The 27,161-nt window shown below is 40.0% G+C and overlaps 1 protein-coding gene across 1 annotated transcript in view; it reads left to right on the top strand.

Annotated features, from left to right (window-relative positions):
- nalf1b (NALCN channel auxiliary factor 1b) overlaps nt 1-14,626 on the top strand; it is a 90,110-nt gene extending 75,484 nt beyond the window's left edge. The window contains exons 2-3 of the mRNA XM_084363080.1: nt 3,871-4,042; nt 7,808-14,626. Of these exons, the coding sequence (XP_084219206.1) occupies nt 3,871-4,042; nt 7,808-8,109 (474 nt within the window). The 3' untranslated portion in view covers nt 8,110-14,626. The remainder of the gene's footprint in view (nt 1-3,870; nt 4,043-7,807) is intronic.
- Nucleotides 14,627-27,161: the final 12,535 nt, after the last annotated feature.

Here is a 27,161-nt window from a genome sequence, read left to right as displayed (position 1 = left end):
TTTAACTGCAGTATTCACCACTCAGAGTCTGAACTCAAAGTCTGAATAATTTGCAAACATGAATCAAAGACAGACAGTCTCTAAGAATAGTTCCCTAATGCACCGCATTATTTTTTTTCCTCTGTTGAATCACATATTGCAGACTAATTTGTAAATGAAACTCCAACTTGTACTGCACTTATGCCGTATTACAGAGCAGTCAAGGATAATGACAAACATCTATTCATTGAAAAAAGCCACAATGCTGTTAAGATATTATATGTAAGAGTTCTGTATTAAAATGTCTAAAAACAACCAGACCTTTGTTATACATTTTGTTGATTTGTGGATTTGTATTATTCCAAATGTTGCCAACAATCAAACAAGAGAAATCCACAAGTTTACTCAAGGTAACCATGCGTTTCATTTGGTCGCCTGTTTACATTATTTCCTGGATGGAGTAAATACAAATTATAGGTTCCTTGGATAGAGTGAGGAAGGAAGTCCACCAATGTGACTGAACATTAACTAAAAACATTACTTGTCCATGTGTCAGAGTCACGTCAGGTAAATTTCCATCAACAATGGTGTTTTTTTAATGGTGTTCACCACCAGTGGAGCAGCCAGATTACTGTACATTAGCCATAAGCTAGCAAGCAGGGACACTTAGAGGGTGTGTTTATGTGTGCGGTTGCATCCAGATCAACGTCTCATTGAACTCAACACTCACCAGAGACTCTGTCTTCTCTTTCCACTCTGCTGTCTCCAATGTTATGTTCATGAAGTAAAGTACGTTACGCCTCCAGCTCCGGTCAGTAGTCGACATTACAGAGCATAAACACTCGACAATGGATGTCACCTCTGCGGATTGCTGCTGCAGTCAGGTTGATAAACAGGAGTGAAGATAAACCCACTTTTGAATCCCAGAAGTTAAAAAGTCATCTTCAGCAACTGTTGTTACTGTTTATTCCTCCAGAAAGTTTGTCTCTGCACCTGAGTCTCTCCTCTTGAGCTGGCTGGCACAACACTTGCCAAATGTCTTAAGTTTTGTTTTGATAGAGAGATCCCTAGCTACAGAAATTACATATTGTGCATTTAATAATAAGCCCATTACCAGTATTTGATTAAGTCAGCATATTATTATCGTTGGCGCTGTTATCCCAAACATAGCCTGTATTGTCTGTTAATCATTTTGTTCCTTCAATATTTTTCTTGTCCTCCCCCTTGCTTTACACCACTTACATCTTGGCTGGACTGCAACTGTCAACTTATAATTCATTTCAGAGAGCAGACTTTGGTACTTACACTGTCAATTTCCCTGCGCATTTTTGATGAGTATATTTCGGACTGACTGTATATCAATCATCATTACATTTGTGTGCATGTGTGTGCGTCTTCTTTGATGTTTTCAGGGATTATATTGGTATTAATGTGTATCATTCAAAAATACATCACGTCAACATACACACTCTATCTTGCTCTTGTCTGTCTTACACCTTACATAGACTTACATTCATTTCCCAGAGCCTTCCCACAACCATAACTGCTGCTTTCCTCACCCTGACCTTAACCTAGCCTTAAACCTTAAGTCCTCACTCTTAAATTTTATGATTCACGTTAAGAGGACTTGTGTTTTGTCCTCACAATGTGACTGTGTAAACAGAAGTCCATACACACGCACACACACGCACACACACACACACACACACACACACACACACACACACACACACACACACACACACACACACACACACACACACACACACACACACACACATGTTAGTATCTATGAATGAGCGATACAATCTCTGGTTTGCTGCACTGTTTTTAGGCGCGATGATTAGCTCACAGCAGGTGCTAGCTTGCCTCACAGTCCGTGGGGTGTTTCACAGGAAATACCAGCTAATTGCTGCAGGTGATAATGCCACACAATGAGGCGACCACCTTATCACATGAGAAAAGAAAATAAGGTGCTAAGTAAATCATTTGTCCCCACTTATGCACCTGTAGCGTTGAGGAAATGGGTGAGAAATGATTACCAAATTACATCCAACAGACATCAATGTTATGTATCATCGGCTATTTTAACTTATAATTGTAAACAGCATTGTTTGTATTATCAAATGTTTCATGATAATTCACAATACAAGCTTGTTAATCTTGCTTGCACACATTACTGATGTAAACAAAGCTAACAGTATCAGATACCATTAATAACCTGATTGTTATTGTTGATTATTGATAAGTCATCCAGTTCTGCTTTTGATTTTTATTGATCTGATGCACTTATTTCATTTAGATCTCCTATTGTGCCTTTTATGGTAATCTAGAAATGCTCCAGTCTAGAAATAAGCAGCTCTGAAAAGTGTTTTTTCAGATCATATTACGCGACAGCACGTTACGAGTAAAATACACACATATTAATAATTTATTCATAGTTCTTTATTTTCATTCCTAATTTTAGCACAATCTCAAACCTAACATCTTAAAATAAGAGCAGCAACTGGCCAAACCAGCATTTTAAGAACTTAAATAAATACAAAGACAAGGCTTGAATTACAGTAAGTCCATTTATACTGAAAGAAGACCAACTACATTTGAATGTCAATATAAGAGAGAGATTGAGTTTTTGCAGTGTTATATCTCACCCATTTTTTAAAACTTTGTTTTATAGTAATAGCCGTTGTGCACACTCTTAATGCCTCTTTTAATAGTTTTTATAGACAAAATGTGAAAGACTATATTTGATCATAAGTTCAGTAGTACCTTTACCTTTTCCCTAAATCCTCCTTTTTCTGAAAGAGTGGCTGTCCAAAGATTGCTGCTTTTTATTACACCACAATTTTCCCCAAAATGAAAGCACCTTTATGTATGTTTTCCTGTTGTTCAATAAAACATTATTAAGTAAGAATTTATAATAACCATCATTAATAAATGGTAAATTTATAGTCAATTTCACTTCAGTAAATAGTTATTTTCACTGTTAATAAAACAACAAAAAGCTTTATAAACCATTTATCAAGCAACTGTTGACTGTAAACAACAAGTGCAGAATAAATGTTAATAAAGCATTTCATTGTTTGTTACCAGTCAACTATTAACTAAAGTTTAATTAACTATGTATTTACCATTTATTAATGAAAGGTATCATAAAGTGTTACAGTCTATTGACTATGAGCTCACTGACTGGCCTTTTCTGGATCCTTCAAACACTCCTCAGCGTCTCTCTCGGCAGATCGTGTTTGCTCAGCTGTCAGACGGTTAATGTTTGATTCTCCTGACTGTGATTGATTATTATACCGTAGGCCCAGTTGACATTACTGATGTAAACAAACACAATGAATTAGCTTCAGAAAACATTAGCTGTTGTCTAAAGTGAGTCCCTGTATTCATTTGAGAGTGATAACAAATTCTAATCTCTTGTTATGATTTTTCTGGTGGGTGTTTACATTACGATTATGCTGTAGATTGCGACTTTAAATGCTTGTTAAACAAGTTTAAACAATGTCCTGTGGTGCATTACATTTTACTCCGGCTGTATATAGTCAACCATTAATGATCACTGCATATGAAACAATAATTATCCTCCTGAAACGTAGCCACACAGCTCACAGTAACACAAAGGTTTTCTGAGCGAAGGTTTGGTAACACTGTATATTGACTGATAAAGTGATGACTTCCCAGCAACAGCCAGATTCATTAAACAGTGGATATAAGGATCACCAGGATATCTGCTCAGCCTTGTGTGAATCAATAGCTGTGGAGGTCATGAATGATGCACATACATGTGAGAGTGTGCATGTGTGTCTGCCTATTATCCAGTGAAACTCATCAATATCCTCTCTCTCTCTCTCTCCCCCTGCCCTCACCTCTCTGTCTCCCACCTAGATGGTTTATAAGCCCTGGCTGTGTTCTCAGTACTTCCAGACCACCCAGATGCACTGCAGTAAGCGAATCCCCTGTGGTCAGTACTGCCTGGAGGTGCAGCAGCGATGCCCCTTCGTCCTGCCCGACAATGATGATCTCATTCATGGAGGCAGCCCCAGTTTTATATGCACAGGTACAAAAAATGAACCTGGTGTTTGTGCATTCTTCTGTTTGTTTTTAGCCGATGTGTTTGTTTTCTTATTTTAAAGATTAGCATCAAAACAGCACATGAAGCTGCCAAGTGTAGCTTCAGAGTGCTCTGCTGACTCTTTGACATCTCATGTACTGTCCTGTAGATGATGCTCTTGGCCTAAGTTAGTCACTGTACAATGAGCAGACACATAGTTAGTACGTAAGGAGCGCAGAGTCTTGCTCAGTGATGCTTAAGCAGGATGCACAACCTCTGATGGACACACTGTCACACTGTGAGCACTTTACAGATACAGGATGTTCTGTCTAATCACCGGACTAACAGGGTGATGCACCAGAACAGCAAAGCGTTGCCCATTATTCACAGAACGAAGAGGCACAGTGACAACAAGTCTGTATGCTCTCTCTGTACTGAACGGCTCTGTGGTCCAGTGTTAGTGAAATAAATGGTAAACTTTGTCGCGACCACATACTGTACATAGAAGGTGAGTCGCCCACAGTAATACTGTGTGAGCAGTTTTTTTTGTCCCCACAGCACGATTGATACGAAGACACTTATATCACATGTCGATGCTGCCCTCTGGTGGTCATGTGGAGCATCAAGTTACATTCATGTACAGTATGAAAGAAGAAATTCAAAACAGTGTTTGTGTTTCTTATTTGTTTACGTTTTTGTACAGCTCAGTTGTACTTTATATTAGGGATCTACGTTTATGTTTATTTCGATACAGATAGTGATTTTTGAGGAGTATTGAGGAGAAGAGTAACTGATATTTGGAACCGATATGCAGTTAAAATGAAAATAAATTCAGAATAACAAGTAACAGACTGTAGCCGAGTCCAATTTACCCAAGTGCTGTGCTTTACTTCAGTATTTCCACACCACTTATCTGATAACTTTACTTACTAGTTACTTTGCAGATTCAGATTATTCAGTGTTTAGAGGCTATTAATTGTGACATGTAACCGATTAGATGGTGTTGTGGGTGGGACATTTAGTGAAACCACAGAGTGGTGACTACAGATAGTGAGAGGATGCTGCTTCACAGCCAAAATACCACATTTTAAAATTAATTTACTTTCACAGCAATCAGATACAAATAAAACTCTGATACCGATATGAATATTGGCCCGGCTAACATAATAAATATATGAATTAATAAATATAAATATATTCATTAAGAATATCAAACAAAGCTTTGTCTATTATATTGGCAGTGTTTTATACTTTTCTTATTACAAGTCTTTTGGAAAGACCAAAACATATAGTTTCTGATCTCTCCAGCGTCTCCATCTGTTCCAACTGAAGAATTATTTTTAGTCATAAGTCACAAATACATCCTTACATTTCTTACAAAGGCTAGATTAATTATGCCCAACAGATGGGCATTGTAGATTTCACCAAATGTTACGCAAACAGAAGTAAACGGTACATTTGTTTTGGACTATTTTCAGCTGTGGATGAATACATATTTGCTGCACTAATTAGTATTCATAAAAAAGAGTGTTAAATGTGGGAGTCAAAATAAACTACAGTGCCCATGTCACTCAATGCAACAATGTGACTCATTGATGTGTTTTAAATAGTTGTATGGAGGTCTATGACACACAAGAGTAAACTATCAGCGTCACTTAAGTGTATTTAGTCTTTTCATGGGCAGACAGTAAGAAAATACCGAATGTCAGCCTTTGTTGACACTTTTTATGCAACAGAAAGGTCCTACCACGTGACAATCACTTCTAAATGTACAGTCTGCTGTGTGGACGCTGAGCACAACTAATCATCACGTATTTGTGTGAATAAGTAAGCGAGTCAGACTACCTTGCAGCTCCTCAGGCTGCGTCTTTCACTTCCACAGGTAGGCACATGTGTATATTTTGTCAATAATTCTCTTTCCCTAAAACGCAGATTTGTCAGAAACTTGCAGTAATTACACGGTTCCTGCTGTCACAGCTAAGCTGTTGACAGTCAAACTGTGCTGAGTGGGCACACACTTCTTCAAATCTCACTCCTCACATTAGCATGCACACAGGCCCTGACAAACCCTCTTTGCATAATGTCAGTGGAGACTGTGTCAGACTGCTGTTTGTGACTTCAGTCCTTGTGTCTATGTGGTGTACAGTTTATCTTTAACATACAGTTTGTGTCCAAAAAAGCACACAACGCTAAATTTTTGGACTGCATACATCAAAAGCACTTTTAAAGTGTATCCTAGGATCATTTCAGTAATTACATTGACTTGCTGAGTGGAGCAGCAAAGAGACATTAGAGGTGCAGCATGCACAATAAAAAGATTCATTACAGTCTGGTAGTAAGACGGCTCAGTGCACTACAGCTTTAGACGCAACACGTGAAATGCCAAAACATATGAAGAAAACATCTTTACCCTTTTCAAAAAAATCTCATGCATCACATTTTAGAAAAGAAGGCTGCAAATTGGTTCCAAGGAATCAGCTCTGCAGAGAACCTGTCATGGCTCTTCACACATCACCACCCTGGTAAAAAGAAATAAAATAAGCACAGAAAAGGCTCTACTGCTTAAGGAAACTTAAGACGGCTAAATTCTGGAGTCAAATTCTGGTCAACTTCTACAGAGGAGCAATAGAAAGTGCATGGCCCAGGACAGGACGGCTCTGCAGCAGGTGATTAAAACTGCCCAAAACACCATTGGTACCCATCTACAGAGCATCAGTGATATCAGTGAGATGTCTGCACAGGGCCCAAAGGATACTAAAAGACAACACGCACCCCGGCCACAGTCTGTTCACAAAAGATATAGAAGTATCTGCTGCACGTCTGTTGTACATCTCTGTGTTTTGGAATGACAAATAGACCCTGAACCTTGAAAAATGTGAAAAATATTTTAATAATTCATCAATCGATTAATAATTTTGTCTATTGAACAGAATAAAGCCCAATATGACATATTCATGCAGCTTGTTTTGTCTGAACAGCAGTCCAAATCCCCTTAAACATTCATTTTACCATAATAAACCCATAAAAATCAGCATGTATTGATATTTGAGAAGGTTTAACCGTTGAAATGTGCATCTGTGGTTGAGAAATTGATCACTGATGACCGTCAATTAATTGTTTTGTTGACTGACTTTTCAAATAACTTTTTCAGCTCGAGCTGCAAATACATAGATAACAAGCCAATCAAGAAACATGGCAAATCTATCACAGTAAAACATCCGGGTTAAAAGTCACATGGTTGCAATGTTTACATAACACAACATTCTGATAGCATGATATGATGTTATCAGAGACATCTGATATACAGTGTCAGACTTTTTGTACCATATTTTTCTATTTTCTGTTTTTTTGTCCCTCTGAAAACATCTTTTTTGTTGTAACACAGTTTCATTTGTTCAGTTTGACAGTGGTGTCTGTATTTGCTGTGCATGTGAGTGTGTTTCTTCATTTCTTGTGGATTTTTTGCCAGTTGCTTTCATTTTCTCACACTGCAGTGCACTGAGCTGTCTTGGATGCCTCGCTTTCCAACCATGATCTCAACTCAAGAACAATCAAGTTCATGAGAATTCATTGTCACTGTAGTCTGTTGTTATTTTCTCTTCTTTGTCTGAAGCTTGGCAAGCTAGCAATACTCTTTTTTTGACAGAGAGCAAGTTCAGGTTTTGGAAAAAAAAAAAAAAAAAAGATGTAGCATCTTTAAGACAATATTTGGACTGTGAGCTAACTGTTTATATCTCCACCTCCACCCCCCTTCCCTGAAACAAACCCCAGGGCTGCTGGAGGACTATCCATCAGGTGTGGACCCGGACGCAGAGTGCTGTGACGTGCGGTGGGACTTGAAAGTGGACAACCGTTCCCGGGGGACACTGAAAAGAACTCACCCGCCATGCCAGCACCGTACCTCCCTCAGCTCCTCGGCAGCCTGCAGACTGTGTAACAGCCGGCTCAAACTCTGCCTGCTGGTCCTCGTCCTCCTACACACTGTCGCCAGCCTCACTGCATCCCACAATGCAACAGGACTGGGCCTCCCCGCCATCGCGCCTCTGGAGGAGAGCCCCGCCAATGAGGAGTGATAGAGCTGCCAGGAGGAGGTGAGGTTGTTGGGGTGGGGGATTCCCTCGCCATGGCAACCAGTGTGGAAAAATACAGCCACAGTTGTGCGAGCGGATGGAGCTGTGTGCCTGTGGACATTCTGCAACGCGTTCTGGCAAACGGAAAGTGTGGGACGCTTTGAGACGAAAGACACACAAATCAATCAAAACAAATAAATAAGTAGACAAACAGACACACTAAGGGACTCGAGCAGTCCTTTGGATAGAAAGGGGACAATGCCACAGCCTTTGTTGAGTGGGAAGGTCGGCTTCCTCATGGCTGAGTTTCTCTCACTACGCTTTTTTACACTGTGTTCCAATTATTGGTTTCTGTTGCACTGGCTGACTATGGAATAACACAATCATATTCTCTTTCTAATGTTCATCCTTTGTGTTTGTTTCTGGGTCTCTAATGCAGGAAGATAATGTGTTCTCTAAATAAGACAGATAATGTGTAAAAAAAATAATAATAATAATAATTAGCTGCAAGTTTGTGGGTGTGCGATGGTTTGTGTTTCGAGATTTACTGCGTGTGCGAGCATGCGTGGGCGTGTGTGTGCTCGTGTGCATGTCTTTACATGTGTGTATGTGCGAGTGTGTGTGTGTGTGAGAGAGAGAGAGAGAGGGTAAGTGTGCGTTCCTGACACGTACCCTAGAAGTCTACCTAACAGGCTGGTGCAGCGATAATGTTTTTATGGAGGCCCCCCCCTCAGATGTCACTTAGCTCTGCCACGCTGGTTTGTTGGCCACAATCCCGTCAAATCTCTACTGGGTTTTGAATGTGGTTCTGATGTCCATGATAAGCACTGTGTTTAACACAGGTTTATGGTTTTCCCTCACTTTGTTTTGTGAGATAATATTCCTCTATTAACACTGTTTAAAGGATCATAATTAGCATCAGTGAAAGATAACACCTGGCTACACTGTAAAAAAAACAAACATCTGGAACAAACAGGATGCGTTACTCCAACACCACCAAAGGTGAAAGTCTTAAACTATATCTCAGTTTTATTACAACTTGGGTCTTCTTTTCATACTTTTGACCATGGTTCCTGTCACGGCACTGTGTTTACCATGTGGTGAAATGATGTCTGACAGGGGAAGAGACATAAGTTGTCACAGTTTGAGCAAACCCCTTGTTAGCCAATCATATTTGTAAGGTTAAATTAATGCTGAGTTTTCCTTTGCAATAGACCATATTCACATGTCGGCCATTTTCCTCTGACGCTTCACTCGGGGTGCACGAATGTCGTACTGCTCTGTTCTGAGGGGCAAGTCATACAAACATAGGCAATCTGAAATATTGTTGTCATTTGACTGTTTCCTGATTGATTAGCAACAACAGATAGTTTAATCCGGAGGGACATCAGCCAACGAGTTAGCAATTGTGGCCGAATGTGCCTTCAGATTTTCACCATTCATCATCGTTTCAGTTGCCAATCAATTGGGAAGCTGTAAAATGACAACAATTTGTCAGATTCCCTGTTTATTTTTTCTAAATCTTATTTTCTCAATTATTTGATTAATTGTTAAGTCTAAAAATGTGGAAAAAAAACAAAACAAAACCCAAAGACTATTCATTTACCATCATAAATTTCAAAGATCCTCACATTTTAAAAGCTGGAACCAACAAATGTTTGACATTTTTGCTTAATAAATGACAAACAATTAATTGATCGTCAAAATAGTTGGCAACTAATTTCCATTCAGTCAAATAAGTGATTATTCAACCAGTCGTTGCTGCTTTCATGTGTTGAGTAAAACGTTATCATAACAAATAGAACTGAAAGGCACAATTGCAAAAAGAAGACCTAAACTGTAATAAACCAGAATGATCCTTCAAGCGTCAGGCTAAAACTATGACAGGGTCAACTTGTGAACAAAATCTGAACCAAAATGATTTTACATAATAACAAACTGACATAAATAAAAAATAAAAAATAGAATACAAAATGTTTGCCATCTAGATTTTCTGACAAGTCTGTATATTATGTGTTAATGATGACGGTTTAAAGGTGCAATACGTAAGAATTGTCCAGCTGTCCAGAGTAGCTGACTGTTTCTAGCTGTATTCTGTTTACGACTGTAGCTACTGTTAGCTTGTTAGCTCAGTTAGCCGTGTAGCTAGCCAGAGAGTTGGTATTTACACCACTAGCAGTGCTGACTGCTAGGAGAATGGGGTCTTTTTGGGCCTTGGGCTGGTTAGTGTAGACATTTTTGACACAATGTTAAAACTCTTATTTCTCCACATCCTGTTTATAATTGTAATTAATTTCAAAAAATGTTTTTTTTAAACTAAATTTCTTACATATTGCACCTTTAAAGCTGCTAAACTAATGCATAAGGATAAGCACTGCTCACTCGTCCTTGAACTAACAAGAGATGAGGCAGAGGCACATGATTGGATGGTCAGTGAATCTTAAAGTTGGCACAGTTTTGGTTCATTACCTTTCACATCCTGGAGAAAGCATCAGTCAATCGACAGGGTTCTTCTTCTGTTGCTCAGTTTCTAAAGACAAAACTTTGTTGATGAGTGCACGGGAAGCTAAAAAAAAAAAGCACACAGAATAATTTTATCTCACGGAACAAAACATGAAACTGTGTTAAGCTTGTCTTAACCAAAGATGTAATTTCAGGCATTTTACCAAAACCCCATTCAGATTCTGGTCACTTTTCAGCGACACTCCTCTGCAAAGTTAACTGACATCAGGATTTGAGTATTCACTGTTGCTCCAGACGAGGAAGCTTTTGTTAGTTCAGATTTTAAAGGTACTATCCAGTCAAAACAGCATAGAAACGATGGATACTGAAGGTTTTCTCTGTCTCATCTGCCTCAAGAGCCTCAGTTCTTTTCCTTCTCCCTGCTGGTCACAGTTGATAAATAATCAAATCTGACCAGCAATGTACTGTTTGCCCTGGAACCAATACTGACGTCTAGATGAGTGGTGTCATTTTAACCTCAGGCCTTTTTATTCACAGGAAACATGATGACTGGATGTTACCCTTAAGGACTGTTTGCAATGATTGGTGAGCTGTGATTCTCATGCAGTTATAATGAAGCTAGGAAAAGTAGCATGAAGGAAAATCCCCTGACCACTACCGCACTGGCCATACAATACAAAGTATAGAATGACATTCTACGTATCGCCAACACAGGCACGGTTTGTTCAAAATGTGTGATCCCTCTCCATGAACCTCATGTGGAGGCTCTGTGACGGCCTCTTTCGTTGAGTTTTGTCCTCAGCCCCACATCCGCACCACATCTGATCCCAAACCAGCTCCTGTAGCATGCCCACTGTCTTGTACTTTTCTCTTCAGAACATCAAACTAATGTCTCATTAAGTAAAGGGCTTATTAAGATATACAGTTCAAACATTATCATCAACACAGTCACACACACTTATCAACTTGTACATCCAAATTGTTAGCGGACAAATGGTTTGAAAAAAAACAACAACAACAACAACAACAAGTGGCTCATTTCCTGTTTCTTTTTAAATACCTGCGACACAGAGGCGTTCCACCGGCTGTTAACTGGAGAGCAGGAACAGAAACAAATCCAGAGAGAGGAGCATGTCCTCGTTTGTGTAAGCACTAATGGCATAACCTGATAATCGTCTAAGTCAGCTGACACTTGTGTTTATTTTTTACAAATGTTGACCAGCGTATGAACAGAAAGGAATGGCGTGACCTTAAGGGCTGACTTCTTCTTTTAGTTTCTAGATTTCCTTTGGTCTCTTTGATGAACAAGGCTGTGAGATCAGGTATTCGAAGATAATGTCGCTGAATGCATTATTTTTTTTTTCACTCTCGAGTGTGTTGATTACTTAAATGAGATGTCCAATCCGATATCTGATGTCAAGAATTTTATTATACAGCTTATATGAGGATTTAAAATTCATCTTTAATCACATAATGTTTATATAACCAGTATGTTGGCTTCTTTTGCTGTTTAGACCCCGCCCCTCTCTATCTTTAGACTTCACCATTCCTGCTTGCATGAAATACATAACTGCTCATTGTCATTCAGCCCCGCACACCCATGCCCATCTTGGATGACCGCATCCAGTGATAGAAAAATGCTGCTATTCGACTGGCCACCAGTAGATGGAGATATTTTTATTCTTTTACATTGCTACTGCTGCTGAAGACCTACCACACAAGGACTGTCATATACACAGGAATCAGGAAAGATGAGGAAATGACGGGCCTGTGGGTAAAAGTGTGCTGCTGTGTGCGTGCGTGTGCGTAAGTGGGTACGCAGAGGTGTGTGTTTGTGTCTGTCGCTAATAGCCGTGTGTTCTCTGGAGAGCTCATTAGCGTTACCACGACCTTGGGGCCTTGCAGGACAGGTGTGGCAAACCACCACTGTCTTTAACCCCCACAGGGACCTTCTACATTAGTGGGCTCATTATTCACTGCAGCCCTAAAGCTGCATGGACTGTAGTGTGAAACCATTGTACTGTACAATGTGTGATAACTGTGTCAGTGCCCCGAGACTCCAAACAGACTAGGGTAAGGACCTAGCACCTGTCTAATAGAATATTCCCCTAACCTCTGTCTGGGATGAGATAGAAGATGTCACAGGCAGTGTACAGAAGTAAACTGGTGCCAAAGCAAACCTTGTATTGAGTAAATCAACCAGGTTAAAGGAGACTTATTATGCTTTTTTCATTTCTCCTTTCCTTCAGTGTTTCATATAGGTTCTTGAGCATGTAAAAGATCTTGAAACTTAAAAAGACCCAAGTCTGCACCAACAGAAGCTCAGATCTCCCACAGAAAACACTGCTCCTGAAACGTCTCTGATGACACTACGTCACCATGTGACACATTTACATAATTTATTTAAGAATCGATTTAGCACAGCTGCTCTGTTGTTGTTAGCAATGCTAGGTCAGGCATGTGTGAGCTGACCAATCAGGGCAGACTGGGTATTCAGGAGGAGGGGCCTTAAAGAGACAGCAGCTAAAACAGAGCGTTTCAGACAGAGGGAGAATACAGTGCTGCAAAACTGATGTGTTTTTTTTAGCACTAAATCATGTAAACCCACTCTAGTAGTAACTCAAAACAAAATTATGAATCTGAAAATGAGCATAATAAGTCTCCTTTAAAGTCTAATATGACATGCTGCTTTTCATGATCAAACGTAAAGGGGAAACAGGAGGAAAACAGGGTCCGTCAGTGTCGTAGAAATGTGCCATGTTAGCAATATATGGATTGCACCTCATAAGCCTCACACACGCCTCACCATAAACACATGTAAGGGATCTCTTGCAGATACACATGTGATTTCATTCTGCCTATCATGTCAGCGGTGGCGCTGCGATGCAACAGCTATCACAAACCTACCAGCGGACATGTATCCATACAGTAAACCTGCATTCGAGAGTTATGCAGAGGCCATGTCTGCATCCTCGCCGTGGTCGCATGGGTGCGAATGCTGCGCATACGTGTCGTCCTTCACGCCCCCTCAGACGCACTTGCACCAAGGATGGACATATTTGTGTGCAAGGTTCTTCCCAAACAACACTAGAATTAGATTTGACTGATGTAAATTTCTGATTTGACTTTTGTCGGTAATGCAGGCATGCACGCAACAATTACTCTGCTGTGATATTTTTATTTTCTTGTGGGTTTTCTTTTTTTTTTTTTAGGTTTGTCAGTTTTTTACTGCATAATACTGAGAAGAAATTGTGTAGGGTCCTATAGATTAAGTCTAGATCCCCGACAATGGTCTGTAGCAGTCGTAGGGTATATGGTCTGTCACATTCCATAACATACCAACCTACAAAAACTAATTTCGTGTTTTGCCCCTGCACATATAGACTATGTATGCCTATTGCCCTGAACCCTGTGCACCCAGCACCAAATGTTATGTACACATATATTTCCCTCCTTCATTCCCTATCAGCCTCTCTCTGTTTTCACAATAGTTCCGTTCTCTATCCCGTGGATCTATGCAGAAGCCCATTCCTTTTTTGGTTGTAAATACGTTCCCTAGTATGCTGAACAATGTATGTCTTTGCGTCCAGGTTTCCTTGTGTATTTTGATTTGATGTCATGCTGTTACTTCCTTCTTCTTCTTCTTCTAATTCTTTTTTTTTAATTTAAGCGTCTAAAATCATTGATGTTTAAAAGAGAATGTGGTGAGGTTTAACCAATAGACTTGTCCTCAGCTTCGCAACCTTATTGTGAAAGGTTGTGGTTCTGTGTGTGTGAAAGCGAAAGATTTATGATTATAGGAATGAAAAAGGTTCAAAGTCATATAGAAGTACCATTGCGATTATGATTATTATGATTACTATTATACTACCAGTATATTGTAATATTATAGATGCTTTAGTTCAAGTAACTTCTTTAATTTTTTTACAAACAACTTTGATGAAATGATTTTTAAAACAGTCTCACAAGTCATGATCTTTTCGAAAAGTATGAAAACTACTGCTACAATGATTAAAATTGTGTTCTGATGAAAATAAATACAGACATATAATCTGTTCCTCTGTTGTGTTTTTCTATGCTGTGATATTGTTCCAACATCTGACAACTGCTAATGATTCATTCTGCTGGTGGACGTCATTGATGTCATGTATCAGCTGTCTGAGCACAAGAGAAAAAAGTAAAAGAAAAAACTAACACTTTGCAACCTGCCTCTAACCAAACCCTAACCCCAGATCCACAAAAGTGTCCGTACAAATAGGCACCAGCTGACTCCAAATAGCCAGAAACACGCTCTTAAACACTCCCTGGAGGAACAATTGAAATGTTTTGCCCCTGATACATCCCATTGTAAATGTAAATGAGTAATGAGTAAATGTACTTTCCACCACTGGTAGTATCCATCTGTGTGTAGGCTGTAGCCTATACATAGAATGTGTTTCCGGATACAACCATTAGATGGCAGTATCAGTATATTTAAAAAGACTGGTTGCATGAATCCAAGAGTACAAAAAAAGATCACGAAAAAAAGTGGACAGAATAGTCACAGGGATCATGAATGAATCCTACAATTTTTGTGCTGAACACTGAGTTCATCTTCGCATCAGCTGAGGGATTAATTTACACAATATACGCTGGCTGTTATTGCTGTTAAGTATTTAGTTCATTAAATATATACCACACTCTTTAAATACACTCTGGGCTGAGGTAAGCCAGAGGAATGGAGATATCTTCCAATCACATTTTATGAAACTGCTGACCAGGACCTGCTGAGGTGAGTAGCGTGAATTGCATTCACCTGTGAATATTTAATGTCAGCGACATTAATTCAGCTGTTTATGGAGCACTGCTGACGTTATGGAGTGATTCCTGAGTTGGCATTTGAGAGTAAAGCTGTTTTCATTCATACTTTTTGTGTCACCCTGCGAGAATTAAATTATTGTGGGTCAGTGAGATAGGCTGAGCTTTTTTTTGTTAGTTTTTTTACTATACTGCGTGCAGACAGGCTCAGTATCACTCAGGGAAAGTGCCGTGTTGGATTACAAAACTGAGGAACAATACCAAATTGCATATTCTCCTTGCACTCAGTGCCAGTGGCCCTTCCACTTCGGATTAAAGCCCTCATTTCTATTTCAGCCTGTGGGGAGGACGAGGGGGGGTGACGTGCTCAGCTGACTAATCCTCAACTAGCCTGCCAATAGTGAGCATCCGATATTCCACTGCAAGGGTGTACATATGTGCTATTTAAAGGCCACTGGGGTTGATTCACATTACATTAACGGTATTTTTACTTGTAGAAATGTATGTTTATGATTTATATGCTGTGGATCAACTCTGTGTTGCCCTAAACCCACCAACAGATGTCAGTACAGTGCAGGCCTTAAAGGAAATACCACATCACACAGACATGTAGATTGGCCTCAGTTATAATTCAAAAGAAAAATGTAATTTGCAGACAAGATGGCCACTTGAAACACATTGTGTCTTGCTCCTGCATGCTTCTGATTCGTTCACAGCTAATTCTTCACAGAACAGCCATTTGTCAGTTCTGCTGGCGGCTCTTCTGGATGATGAATAACAGAAATGAATAAACATTTTTTACACAAGCTTCAAATCACTTTCTCACCACCCGGCTAGTGTTGAATTAGGATCAATTACTTTCTGCATGTCTCAAGGAGATGTTGCTCCTTATATGTTTCTTGTGTGTCAGCCTGGTTTAATGTTTCACGTAGTAAAAGCCTCAGAAGGTCTTATGTAACGGTCCCTCGTAACATTTTTTAAGCCAAGTCTCTGGCGCATCCTCCTGTTTTTTCCTCACTTGTTTATGCTGCGTGTGTGTGTTCAGGTTTTATAACAAGAGGGAGGGGAGGAAAGCAACATTAGGACTGCAGGGATTTAAGAAGATCATCTGCCACAGTGGAAATTCACACACGTCAGACGCAGCAGTGTCATTCACATACAAAAAAAAAAGGGGACTCGATTGTGCTGCTCTGTTTCTGACCCACGAGCATCAGTTTGGGTCACTGTTAAGGGCTTAATGGGTGAGGCATAATTAAACAGATGCTTAAGCAAAGTTGATTAGATGAGCAGAGTTGGGTGCCGGGTTGTAAATGTTGCTTACGACAGCGTGAGTGGCATTGTGTCAGTCACAGCCAGAGAGGCCCCATTACACGCTAATTGTTTCTTATCGTCCCTTGGTTACTGATGAGGTGCATCCAATCAGCAGGTCTTCCTGGATTTTACTCAGGAAGGAGAGGGAAGTCACCACCGGCAGCTAAATATAATGGCCTTAATGAAAAATAGTCCGAGGAGCTACCTTTAGAAGCCTTGCCTTAAGTTCACCAGCTCACTGTTTCTCTCTGTGATTGCATGCAATGCATTAATTAATGTGAAATGACAGATGCGCTTTTTGATAAGATCAGACTCTATTGATCCCTCACAGGGGAAATTCACTTGCAGCTCAAGAGTCAAGCAGAAGGGAAAAAAGTGGTTGAGTGATAGATAAAAGAAACAAAAAACAACAAGACAAAAGAAAAATATGCAACAAAGAATAATATAGAATAATAAACAAAGTTGAATAATAATTATAACTAGAATGTCACTCAGTAGACAGCGTACCTTCACCAAAGCCCAACAGCCCCCTTCAATTCAACCAAATCTAATCCAGTAATATCAAATAAATCATATTTATTTTGCTAGATTTTTTGGATCCACATCAAATTGTACCTAAATTCCCCTTTTTTTCAGTAAGATCCATGCATCATCCCCTGAGAAATTAACAACAATGTCAAAAATGCCCTATCTAAAAAAAAATCCTGGATCAGTCCCTTTATCCGGAGCCACACCAATCGTTAATGGGGTCTATTCTGTTCTTCATTCACTCATGTTCCATGTTTTCTGTTTTATTTTGAAAAACTCAGCTCTATTCTTGTTTCAGATCACTTCATTCCTTCCCTTCTGTTTCCTCCCACCTGTGTGATCACCCAGATTGGTTTCACCTGGTTCTTCCCTCCCTGGAGTGTTTAGTCTTTGCTCTCCCTTCTCAGTTTTCCAGTTCGCCTCAGTACCTTAATGTCTAGTGATCCAGCCTTAGATTATCTTGTATCTTGTGTTTTTCAGGTTTTTGTTTTTAATTATTATAGTTTTGATTGGTTTTGTCATTCTCCTTATTGGCTTTGTTTGCCTTTCAGTGACTGCCTTCCTATATACTGAACCCTGTTTTTGCAACTTAAGACTGTATTTTTGAAATCAAAATCTTTTAGTCTATAGTCTATAGTGTTTCATTTGTTCATTGACCCCTGTATCCCTTGTATCTAAATTTGTCTTTTTGCCTCACTCTTTGTCAGTCCGTCTGTTTCCATCCTGCGTCTCGTGTGTGCCCGTTCCTGGTCCTCGTACGTCCTCTGTGCTCTCACTTTGCTCTCCGTGGCTTCAGGTTGGTCTTCAGTTTTGTATTTCTCTTTCGTTTTTCCTTGGACCTTTTGTTGTTTGCATTTTGGACTCTTTTTTTCTCCACATCTTCTTTCCTGCCTCAATGTCACCGTTTTTGCAAATCATCACAGTGTGTATGCATAATACAGAACAGTGTTATACAGTACATATGAGTCAATAGGATATAGCCCTGAGCTAAGCAGTGCAAAGTAGCTTGGATGTTAAAGTGGTGGGTTATGGTGACAGAGAAAGAGAGAGACAACAGCTTGACAGTGTTACATTACGTTGTGTCTGTGTTTGAGTCTGCTGGTGGAATAGAGGAGGACCTGTGGTAGCGCTCCTTCTCACACTGTGGATGCAGCAGCCTGTAACAGTCTTGATAGGCAGCAGCTCGGCATGCACTGTACAGTTTTCTAGGATCCTAGGCTGTCGAAAGGTAATATAATGCAGGTGACATTTACATGTTAAATCCCTTGCATTTCTCCTGCATAACTAAACAGCAACATCACTCAATATTGTACAGCACAACTCTGACATCTCTAATCCTCAGTAGAGCTGCTGTGAGCCCTCAAACTGTAGACATTACAGGCGTTCTTGCAGTTGGGTCATGCAGTTGATATTAAAATACTTCAAACACATAGTCCATTAAAAACTCAGAGTGGATTATGTATGGTTGCCAGGCAGAAGCACTCTGTCCAGCATGCATCACTCTGTGTGCGATACCTCACACTTCACATGTGCCCGCTGTATTCATTCCCCCCACTCACCTCACATCATCTGGTGTATGAGAGGAAATAATCAGAGGAAGAACCCGGTTAGAGCTTTAGACACTCTGGTTTTCTGTCTTTCTCGCTCTGACTCTCGTTCCCTCACACATTTTTTCCCACTCCTGCTCCGTCCTAGTCATCTGTCTCCATCTGGACCCGTACATGTATGTATAGGATCAGTGCCAGCACAGCCAGTCACTCATATCAAAACACATAGCTGAGGGCTCCTTCTCTCGATGGCAAAATCTGGAAACAGGATCATTTTGTTTCAAACTAAAAAAGGACATGGCAAAGAAATGTGGAGAGAACATGCATTATAACGAGATCAGCCATTGTTGTGTGAACGTTAAATTGGTTTTGCAAGTGGATCTGTGACCTTTGAATGAAGCCTGTGATTATGAATCACATAACGAGAACATAAGCCTATCATCAAGCTACTCTACATTTACATTCTCTTTCTGTCTCCCTCTCTCTGCCTTTTCCCGCTCTCAGACTTGATCAACTGCGTGAGGACATTCACTCTTTCAGTTTTGCCACGACCTCCGGGAGTCAATCATCTTGTTGCTGTCAAACTTTTAAACTGTTCCTTTCTCCGCTGCTGTCAGCTGACATTTCAGTGTCAGATCGATGCAACTCTCCTCCCATCCATTCAGTTTTCATCACATTCGGCACCTGCGAGTCCTTGAAAGTCCCCCTCCACTTCCATCCAGATCTTCCACTATTGCTCTTCAGCCCTTCATCTCCACAATTCACCCAAGACTCCTCTCATATGTCCTCAATTTTTCTATTTTGCACTCTGTCAAATAACATTTAATTATTCCTTTTTTGAATTAAAGGAATAAACAATATCCCCAATCAATCAATATACCCTACCCATGAGAACTGTCAACCTGGACGGAGCAGGCATCCTATTTAGTCACTCCGTGATGCCATATAATGCTGTTTTCAACAGGGTTGCATTTATCTCGAGCTTACTGTGACATCAAAGAGGATGCTTGCATGGATGGTGTTGAGGTGTGTGGTTTCATATCTGTGTGTGCACGTGCGTGCTGTGCTCATACTCACTGATTTGAGCCTTTTAAGCCTCTTCTTTAGCCACTGAGAGTTTGCTCGGATGTGGAAGGAGACATAAAGTCTCCTCTCACATCCGAGCATAAAGAGACTCTTAGACATAAAGAGACTCTAAGGCTCAATGCTATTTCCAATGTTTACCCCCCACCTTGTCGAGTGCCCCCTAGCCCTTCAGAACAGAATACCAAGGGGTAGTGGTTGAAATCTTCACCTGTGACATGAGACAACCACTCAAGAACCTCATATGACCCTCAAGTTGCCATGGATGGCATTTATGTAAGCGGAAGCAACCAGACATCTCTAATTTGCCGTCTTCAGCTGTGAAAATGAAAAGTCTTTAGGCAAAACGTTTAAGTACACACTGCTTTGGCCAATGCACAACCATGCAGAGGTAAAAGACTGTCGATGTGATAATTTTGTAAAATATCCTGTCCTATAGTATTATTATGCTTCAACACCAACCCAGATCCTCAATTTAAAAAACAACAATTCTGATAAATTATTTTATTTTCAGCCTAAACGTCAGCCCTCACACGAGAGTCATGTGACCTTTAGAACTCACATGTGACCTCATGGTATGAATAACCATCAGTGCTTCAGACACCTGCAACTCTCCACCAGCCAGAAATGATAAAGCCTCGTGGATTATTATCAAAAACGCCTTCAATTCTACAACATCCCAGTGGCTAGTTTAAGTCCAACTTCACATTATTAAATCTATTTAAACAGATAGGCTTTTACATGGAAACTAAGCTCTTGTAGATACACTAAATCATAATCCAAGGCTAATCTCTTATGGTACATGTCTATAGGCCTGATGCAATGTTGGCAACATCAATTGTACATAATGTAGCCAGAAAGTCTGGGAGAACACATTGTGTGACACACACACACAGTCTTGCCTACTATTTGTGTCCTGCATTGTTAGAGAGATTATTAAAGGGGCTCATTCAGTATTCAAGCAGGTAGGCTCATATTTACAAGCAGTTAGATGAATGGAACAATTTTCCCTTCACGGTTCTCGTTTCCCATGACTACTGTTGCTGTGACAAATAGCAACTATAATGAAACCCTACATCATGTTAGAAAATATGCTTCTTTTCTGTTTTACCAGTCTTTATGATCAATTTCATGTCTGTGCATTAAAGGTGCAGGATGTGCAAATGAAGAGGAGGAAACTCACAGCTGTGTCAGAAGGAGCCTGTATTTAATCTTTTATATCGCGCACATAAATCAATCATTTTTAAAAGCCACCGTTGTAGTTTAGGGAGCAGTTAGCATACACACTGAGTCCATCTTATGTGAAAGTCTTTTATTCTTCACATCTATCACAACGGGAAACACAGCAGGAACATGGAGTCATAAAGAGCTTACTGTTGTGTCCTATTTATTGTCAGACATCAGCTGGTGTATGGGCTGGGTATCTGTTTCATAACTGGATAGTTCAGTTGATTTGATGGGATTATCAAAGGATGACATGGAGCCATTGAGAGGTGGTGGCATTATTAATAAACCAGCATGTCATTCAGCGACTCCACTGATAAATAGCTAGGAGATATATCATACATCATGTAGAGTAAGCAGCTGAAGATGCAACTGAGTAGAGCAAATACTCAGAAATGTATATACGTACAAAAAGAACTCTCATCAGACATATTCCTGGAAATATCAAAATTATGAAAAACAATCCTCCCTGTAGACCACATGTTTGCAAAATTACATGCAAAATCTCATCAGAAGTAAGTTATACTTTTTCTCACACACAGACAAAATGTGGTGAAGACTTTTCTCCCACACCATTGACACAGTTACTGTCTGCGTGTCGCCCAGATGAGGAAACAGTGAGATCCAAACATCTCTATCACCTACCATACACACACCTGCACACAGGAACGCACACACACCCAGCACAATCTTGAGGCCATTCCTTATCCCCATCATCTCATCACCATAGTAGCACTTCAAAGAGCTGGTCTGAAGCTCTGATGTGCCATAAGAGCTTCTTAGAGACCCTTCTTGGAGAAAGGGTCACACTGACACCAACAGACTGAACATACACAGTACATATTTGCATGCTTTGTATCAGATCTGAAATCTTTCTTATTTTGGAGCAGAAACAAGATTATGTACACAAGTGAATGGACTCTGCTCATATCAGATTGCATGCTTCTACCCCGCTCAGTTTGGAAACTGATGGGAAGAGACCCAGACCTCAGACAGGATTATACTGTGCGTCTCTGAGCCAGTGTGGAAGTGAACTCGAGAAGGTTCCTTGGGGAAAAAAGCTCACCCTGCACTGCAACTCTGAAGTGAGATCAAGTGGCTCAAAAAATAATGGATAATGATTGGAAAAATCAGCTGTGACAGGTCTTCTAATGCATCTGTTACATGTTTTCACTGGTGTAAATTCACCTGAAACTAAGAATTGTTGTTTTTGTTACCTTGGATTGAGCCTTTTATATCTGCAGAGGGAGCAGGTCCTCTTCCATGCATGGATCTAAAAAGGCAAAAAGCTGAATACTGCATTTGAGGTGAGGCCCTGTTTATTTCTATGAAAGTTACTCAGTGGTGCATGTGGTGTATAGAATTACCCTGATCCTCCGCACAGAGCTCGCTCACGAGTGACTTCCACGACCAGTTTAGCCTCCAGCTACCTTGAATGGGGATACAATTATAAAACCATGCTGTTTTTCTCGACTTCCCAAATGTTAGCGGACTGAATGGATCAAATTATGATAGTAACACAAGTTAGTTTTTTTGTTTTGGGCCCCAGGCATCACATAATGTTATAATTACACAGTTTGGCCAGTTTGTAAAATTGGCTTCAAAGCCTGGCATACTTTCTGGGTGCGTCCATGGAGTCTGCCATGTTGCACTGCCATGTATCGACAGTAGACCAGAACAGGCTGACCAAAATGGAGAAACCAGACGCTGTAGGGATGGTGTATTTTTTGTAGGCTAACCTGAAAGTTAGCATTGCCCAGGTTCCCCCCAAAAGCCCATGGAATTTTGAATTGGTTTATTGATACACAAATGTATGATAGTTTATGATACAGACAACATTGTGGTCACATGACTTAAACGTTACCACTACTAATATTCCTATTCACGTTTTCTGTTAATTGATAAATGTACAAGTTGTAAAGTTAGAGTTAGAATAGTTTGTAACTAAGGTCAGCCTGTGAAGGCATGATGATGTTTAATGTCCCCGACAGCTTCTGTAGTGATATTTAGCCAGTTTTACAATTAGCATTTAGCAACCGCTGTTTTTAAGACACGTGAGCTATACAATTCAATTGTGGGGCATTCAATTATGCATTTTATGTCGTTGAACAAAACATGTAAATAGCTTAAGCCTGTGGTAACCACAGACCTTATTTCAGGCATTTAACCGGAAACCCATTCAAAAAACCCATTGACTTTGTGATGAGGGAACCAGAAGTTTTTAGGACTTAGGACTCATTACTACACCACTCTACATAAAAGGCCATTCATGTTTTTTAGTGGCCACAGGAGGATGAGTTGAGGGGAATACAAAGGATACAATCTCGAAACCTCACTGCTACATGCCGCTAAATTCCACATGCTGGACCTTTATATTTTAGCAGTGCAGAGCTGAGTGTTTATGCTGCCTTTACAAAAGTTTGCATGTCATTGTGGCATAATGTAGGGAGGAAGTCACATGCCCTCAAATTCTTCTCCCCAATAAGACTGTGTGCCTCTCGAGAGATGCAGTTTTCAAAGCTTGGATGAAAAGCTCTGTCCAATTACTGTGATGTTGTAGACGTCCAATCTAGAGAATGAGTTCTCTTACGCTTTGTTACTTTTTGGTCACAAATGATACACGAATATGTGAAAAATCAGAGAGCGAGACCACTGAATCAAATTCTGTTTGCTCTTTGAAGCATCTTTTGACTTTTCTGACTACAGTGTTTGTTAGTGCACAAGACCTTTAACATCGATGTCCAGCAGCAGTTAATTTTGTGATTACCGGTATGGCTAAGCTCGTGTGGAGGCTATATCAGAGTGACTGTAGAGGTCACAGGCTACACAGATGGGATGGATGAAGATTTAAAAGTTAGAGGGTAATGGGGTAAAATACTGTCGTCTGTCTAGCTCTCTGCTGCGGGGTGGCTAGTTTAAAAACACACTAATCCCGTACACACACACACACACACACACATGCCATAGATATGCTGACAAAGAGCCACAGACTTCCATGCCGATGTACTGTAGCAAACAGTTTTTAGTTGTTTTAACAGGAGCAGAAGGATTAAACTGACTGACACACTGAAACATAGTACTTTACTGTCTCTCTCTCACACACGTATGCACACATCAACACATGCACACGCATACATAGGTCACCTAGAGCATCAGTGATTAGATCCAAATGGAGCTCAACCGTTACTGATAGCATCTGTTTTTAATGCCATCTGTCGCAGACATCAGCCGCTGATGGGCTGACTACGTTGACGATAAATACAGCGGGAGCATCCATGGTGAGACTTGCTTAACATTGTTTCTGCAGTGCAGGGGATCAACATGGCGAGCTGATTGTAACAAATCAAAAGACATGGGTCATTGGAAAAGTTCAGTATCCAAAGTAGTTAAAATTCCTTCAAACACAGGGTTCACATAATAAGCTGTTTGCGACTAGTGATCCAATCAGTTTGCTGATTTTATTTATTCACCTGTAGCAACAGCTGACTGCATCAGCAGGCTAGTTGGCCTCAGCACAGCCTTGACATGAGTCTAAATCACCCGATGTAGATTGTGGGTATAAGCCTGCCATTAGCCAACTTTCTCATTCTGCATTTTCCTCCCTTTCCTCCATCTGTGTGTCATCATTTTCAAAATCCCCATCTTTATGGGAAAAACAGCAACAACCTCCGAGCTAACGACATGCCGAAAATGGCAAGTTAAGAACTGTACGAATGTAAACAAGCGAGCAGCTGTTATCTTTTCTATTGCAGGGATTTAGTCATTTTAATGCCAAGGCTCGCCTCCCCACGTGCAGATGTTCCAGTAAACGAGTCCCTCCCTGACAATACTTTGCAGGGGTGCTGTTGCTGCATGCTGGGCTCTGCACCAAGTTGAAAGATGATTTTGATATGTTTTAAGAAATACACACAAGCAAGAGTGTTTAATACCTGGTAGTTATTGTTTAGTCAACTTCATATTAATCCTGGAAATGTATGTAAAATTATCATATCCTGGGTCACTGGTCTTTACGATCTTTCATTTGCTGTTGTAGGCTCTGTGGCGGGCATAGATGTTCATATTTGATCAAATGGGCTGTTAATCAAACAGGTTGCAATCTCAGGATCTCCTGGTTGGAGGGATAACGGGGTCTGCTGCAGATAAAAGCATGAAAAAGCATTTATTTATTTTATAGATTTATTTTTGCCATTTTGCCACCATTTAATCTTGGAACATTGTGTTGTGGACTTAATTTGTTATTGAAATGGATCTTGTTGAAATTTAGAAATAAGAAAAGACAGTTATTGTTGGAGTTTGATGTAGTACTGAAACATCCAGATACTTTATTGGTGAGTTGGCAAAACTTTGTACATGTCAGTTTGTTAACTTGTTTGTTTGTTTTGTGATTGTACCCTACTGAATATCATGAATTGGTTTTCATGAAGAGAAACACAAGATATCTCAGCTTTCTAATCACATATGGAATGACTATACACTGGAATTGAAGCGTTTGTCTATTTGCTTAGCTGTATTTCTGTTGTTTGGCAAGCTAAAGGTAAAATATGTGACAAAACAGCATTATAATGAAGTACTGCAGTGCTGCAGAGATGCCCTAGCCTACACAATCTTGTTCTCCGGATGTAATAAAACATTTGTTTTGTACAGACCCCAACAAAAGTCATATCATCATGTTTTAAATATATTTCTTTCAGTGAAAATGAAAATTGTGCAATAAACGTGTTTAAAGGTGTGACATGTAATATTTTTTATGTTTTCAACAAAGATTCTTACAAATTACTCCTTTAAGATGGGCAAAACAGTCTATTGCACAGATTAATTAGCTTGACGTGACCAATTTTCATCAAGTCCTTTTTTCAATTTTGTGAAAAAAATCAGTTTCATTTAAACCCACTGGTCCGTACGTGTGACCAATAGCTGAGAGCTTGACTGCATGCCTGGTGTTCATTAGATAAGCCACAGCTCTGCCACTGTGTAGGCTACACACTGTGTCTCCCCAGGAACACACCTAAGGGACGGCCGCCTCAGAAGTAATCAGCATCTGTGGCCTCAGGGGAACCGCTTCTAACAATGAATCACATACTGTAAATAACATACCACACCAGGAGTGTAAGCAACCATCATGATGGGAAATGAGACAATCAGTCATGAATCTAATGCTTGCTCTACCATGAACGTTTAGAATGATGATGTTTACCTTTTATCCGTCCTGTCATCCCTTCAGCATAATCCACCCCCCTTAAACCCCGAACGCATACACAACAAATGTACGCACTTTTCAGACTTCACACAGTTGATGACAGGATATTAACCTAATCATAGGGGTGGCACGGCTGATCCTGATTAATTCATTAGCATAGGTTGAACCTTCACCTTCAATTGAGTTATGAAAGGTGAGCAGGAAAGAGGGCGCATGACGATGAATATGATACAATGTGTAGAGCGAAGACATTTCCTTCTACAGTTTAAGGTACTCTGGATAGTTTCATGCATGATGGAGCTCGAACAACATTGCAAGAGTAGAATTTGACAAGTAGGTACTGTTCATATGAGGACAGGGCTGTGCTGCAGTTTGTGCATGTATGTGTATGTGTGTGTATGTGTGTTGGTCCCACACCGGGTTGGCAGGGATACTTAAAAAATCTATTCTTATACAGTGACTAATTACTTACTAAAACAATGTATTCAGTAATGTGCAATCCAAGTATCACAATATTAAGGTAATGTTACTTGCTCACTTTTACTGACTTTTGGATTACCTTAATACCAAACACAAAAAGAGAAAAGAAATATGAATGAGATTACATTTATTTAATCTTAATAATGAACTTGTCTTTTGTAAGAATACACACTTGTGAAGTGTTGTATGTATGTGCATGTGCATGGTTATAGACCATTCTTTATTTTAAAATCGTAATCCTGTTAGCATTCCCCTTTTTTACTAAATGTGTCAGTAATCTAATTACATCTTTTTTTCCGTAACTTTACCAGGGGGGTTTTGTTTGTATCCTGATTACATAATCTTACTTACTCTCCAAGCCTGGTCCCACATTCAGAAACATCAGGTGTGGCAGCGGAGCGCAATTATTTTGGAAAACATGTTTC

This window comes from Pagrus pagrus, assembly GCF_965226575.1.
Source record: "Pagrus pagrus genome assembly, chromosome: 9".
NCBI classification, from domain to species: domain Eukaryota; kingdom Metazoa; phylum Chordata; class Actinopteri; order Spariformes; family Sparidae; genus Pagrus; species Pagrus pagrus.
Note: the sequence above shows the minus strand (reverse complement) of the source record. Positions and strands in the feature narration are given on the sequence as shown.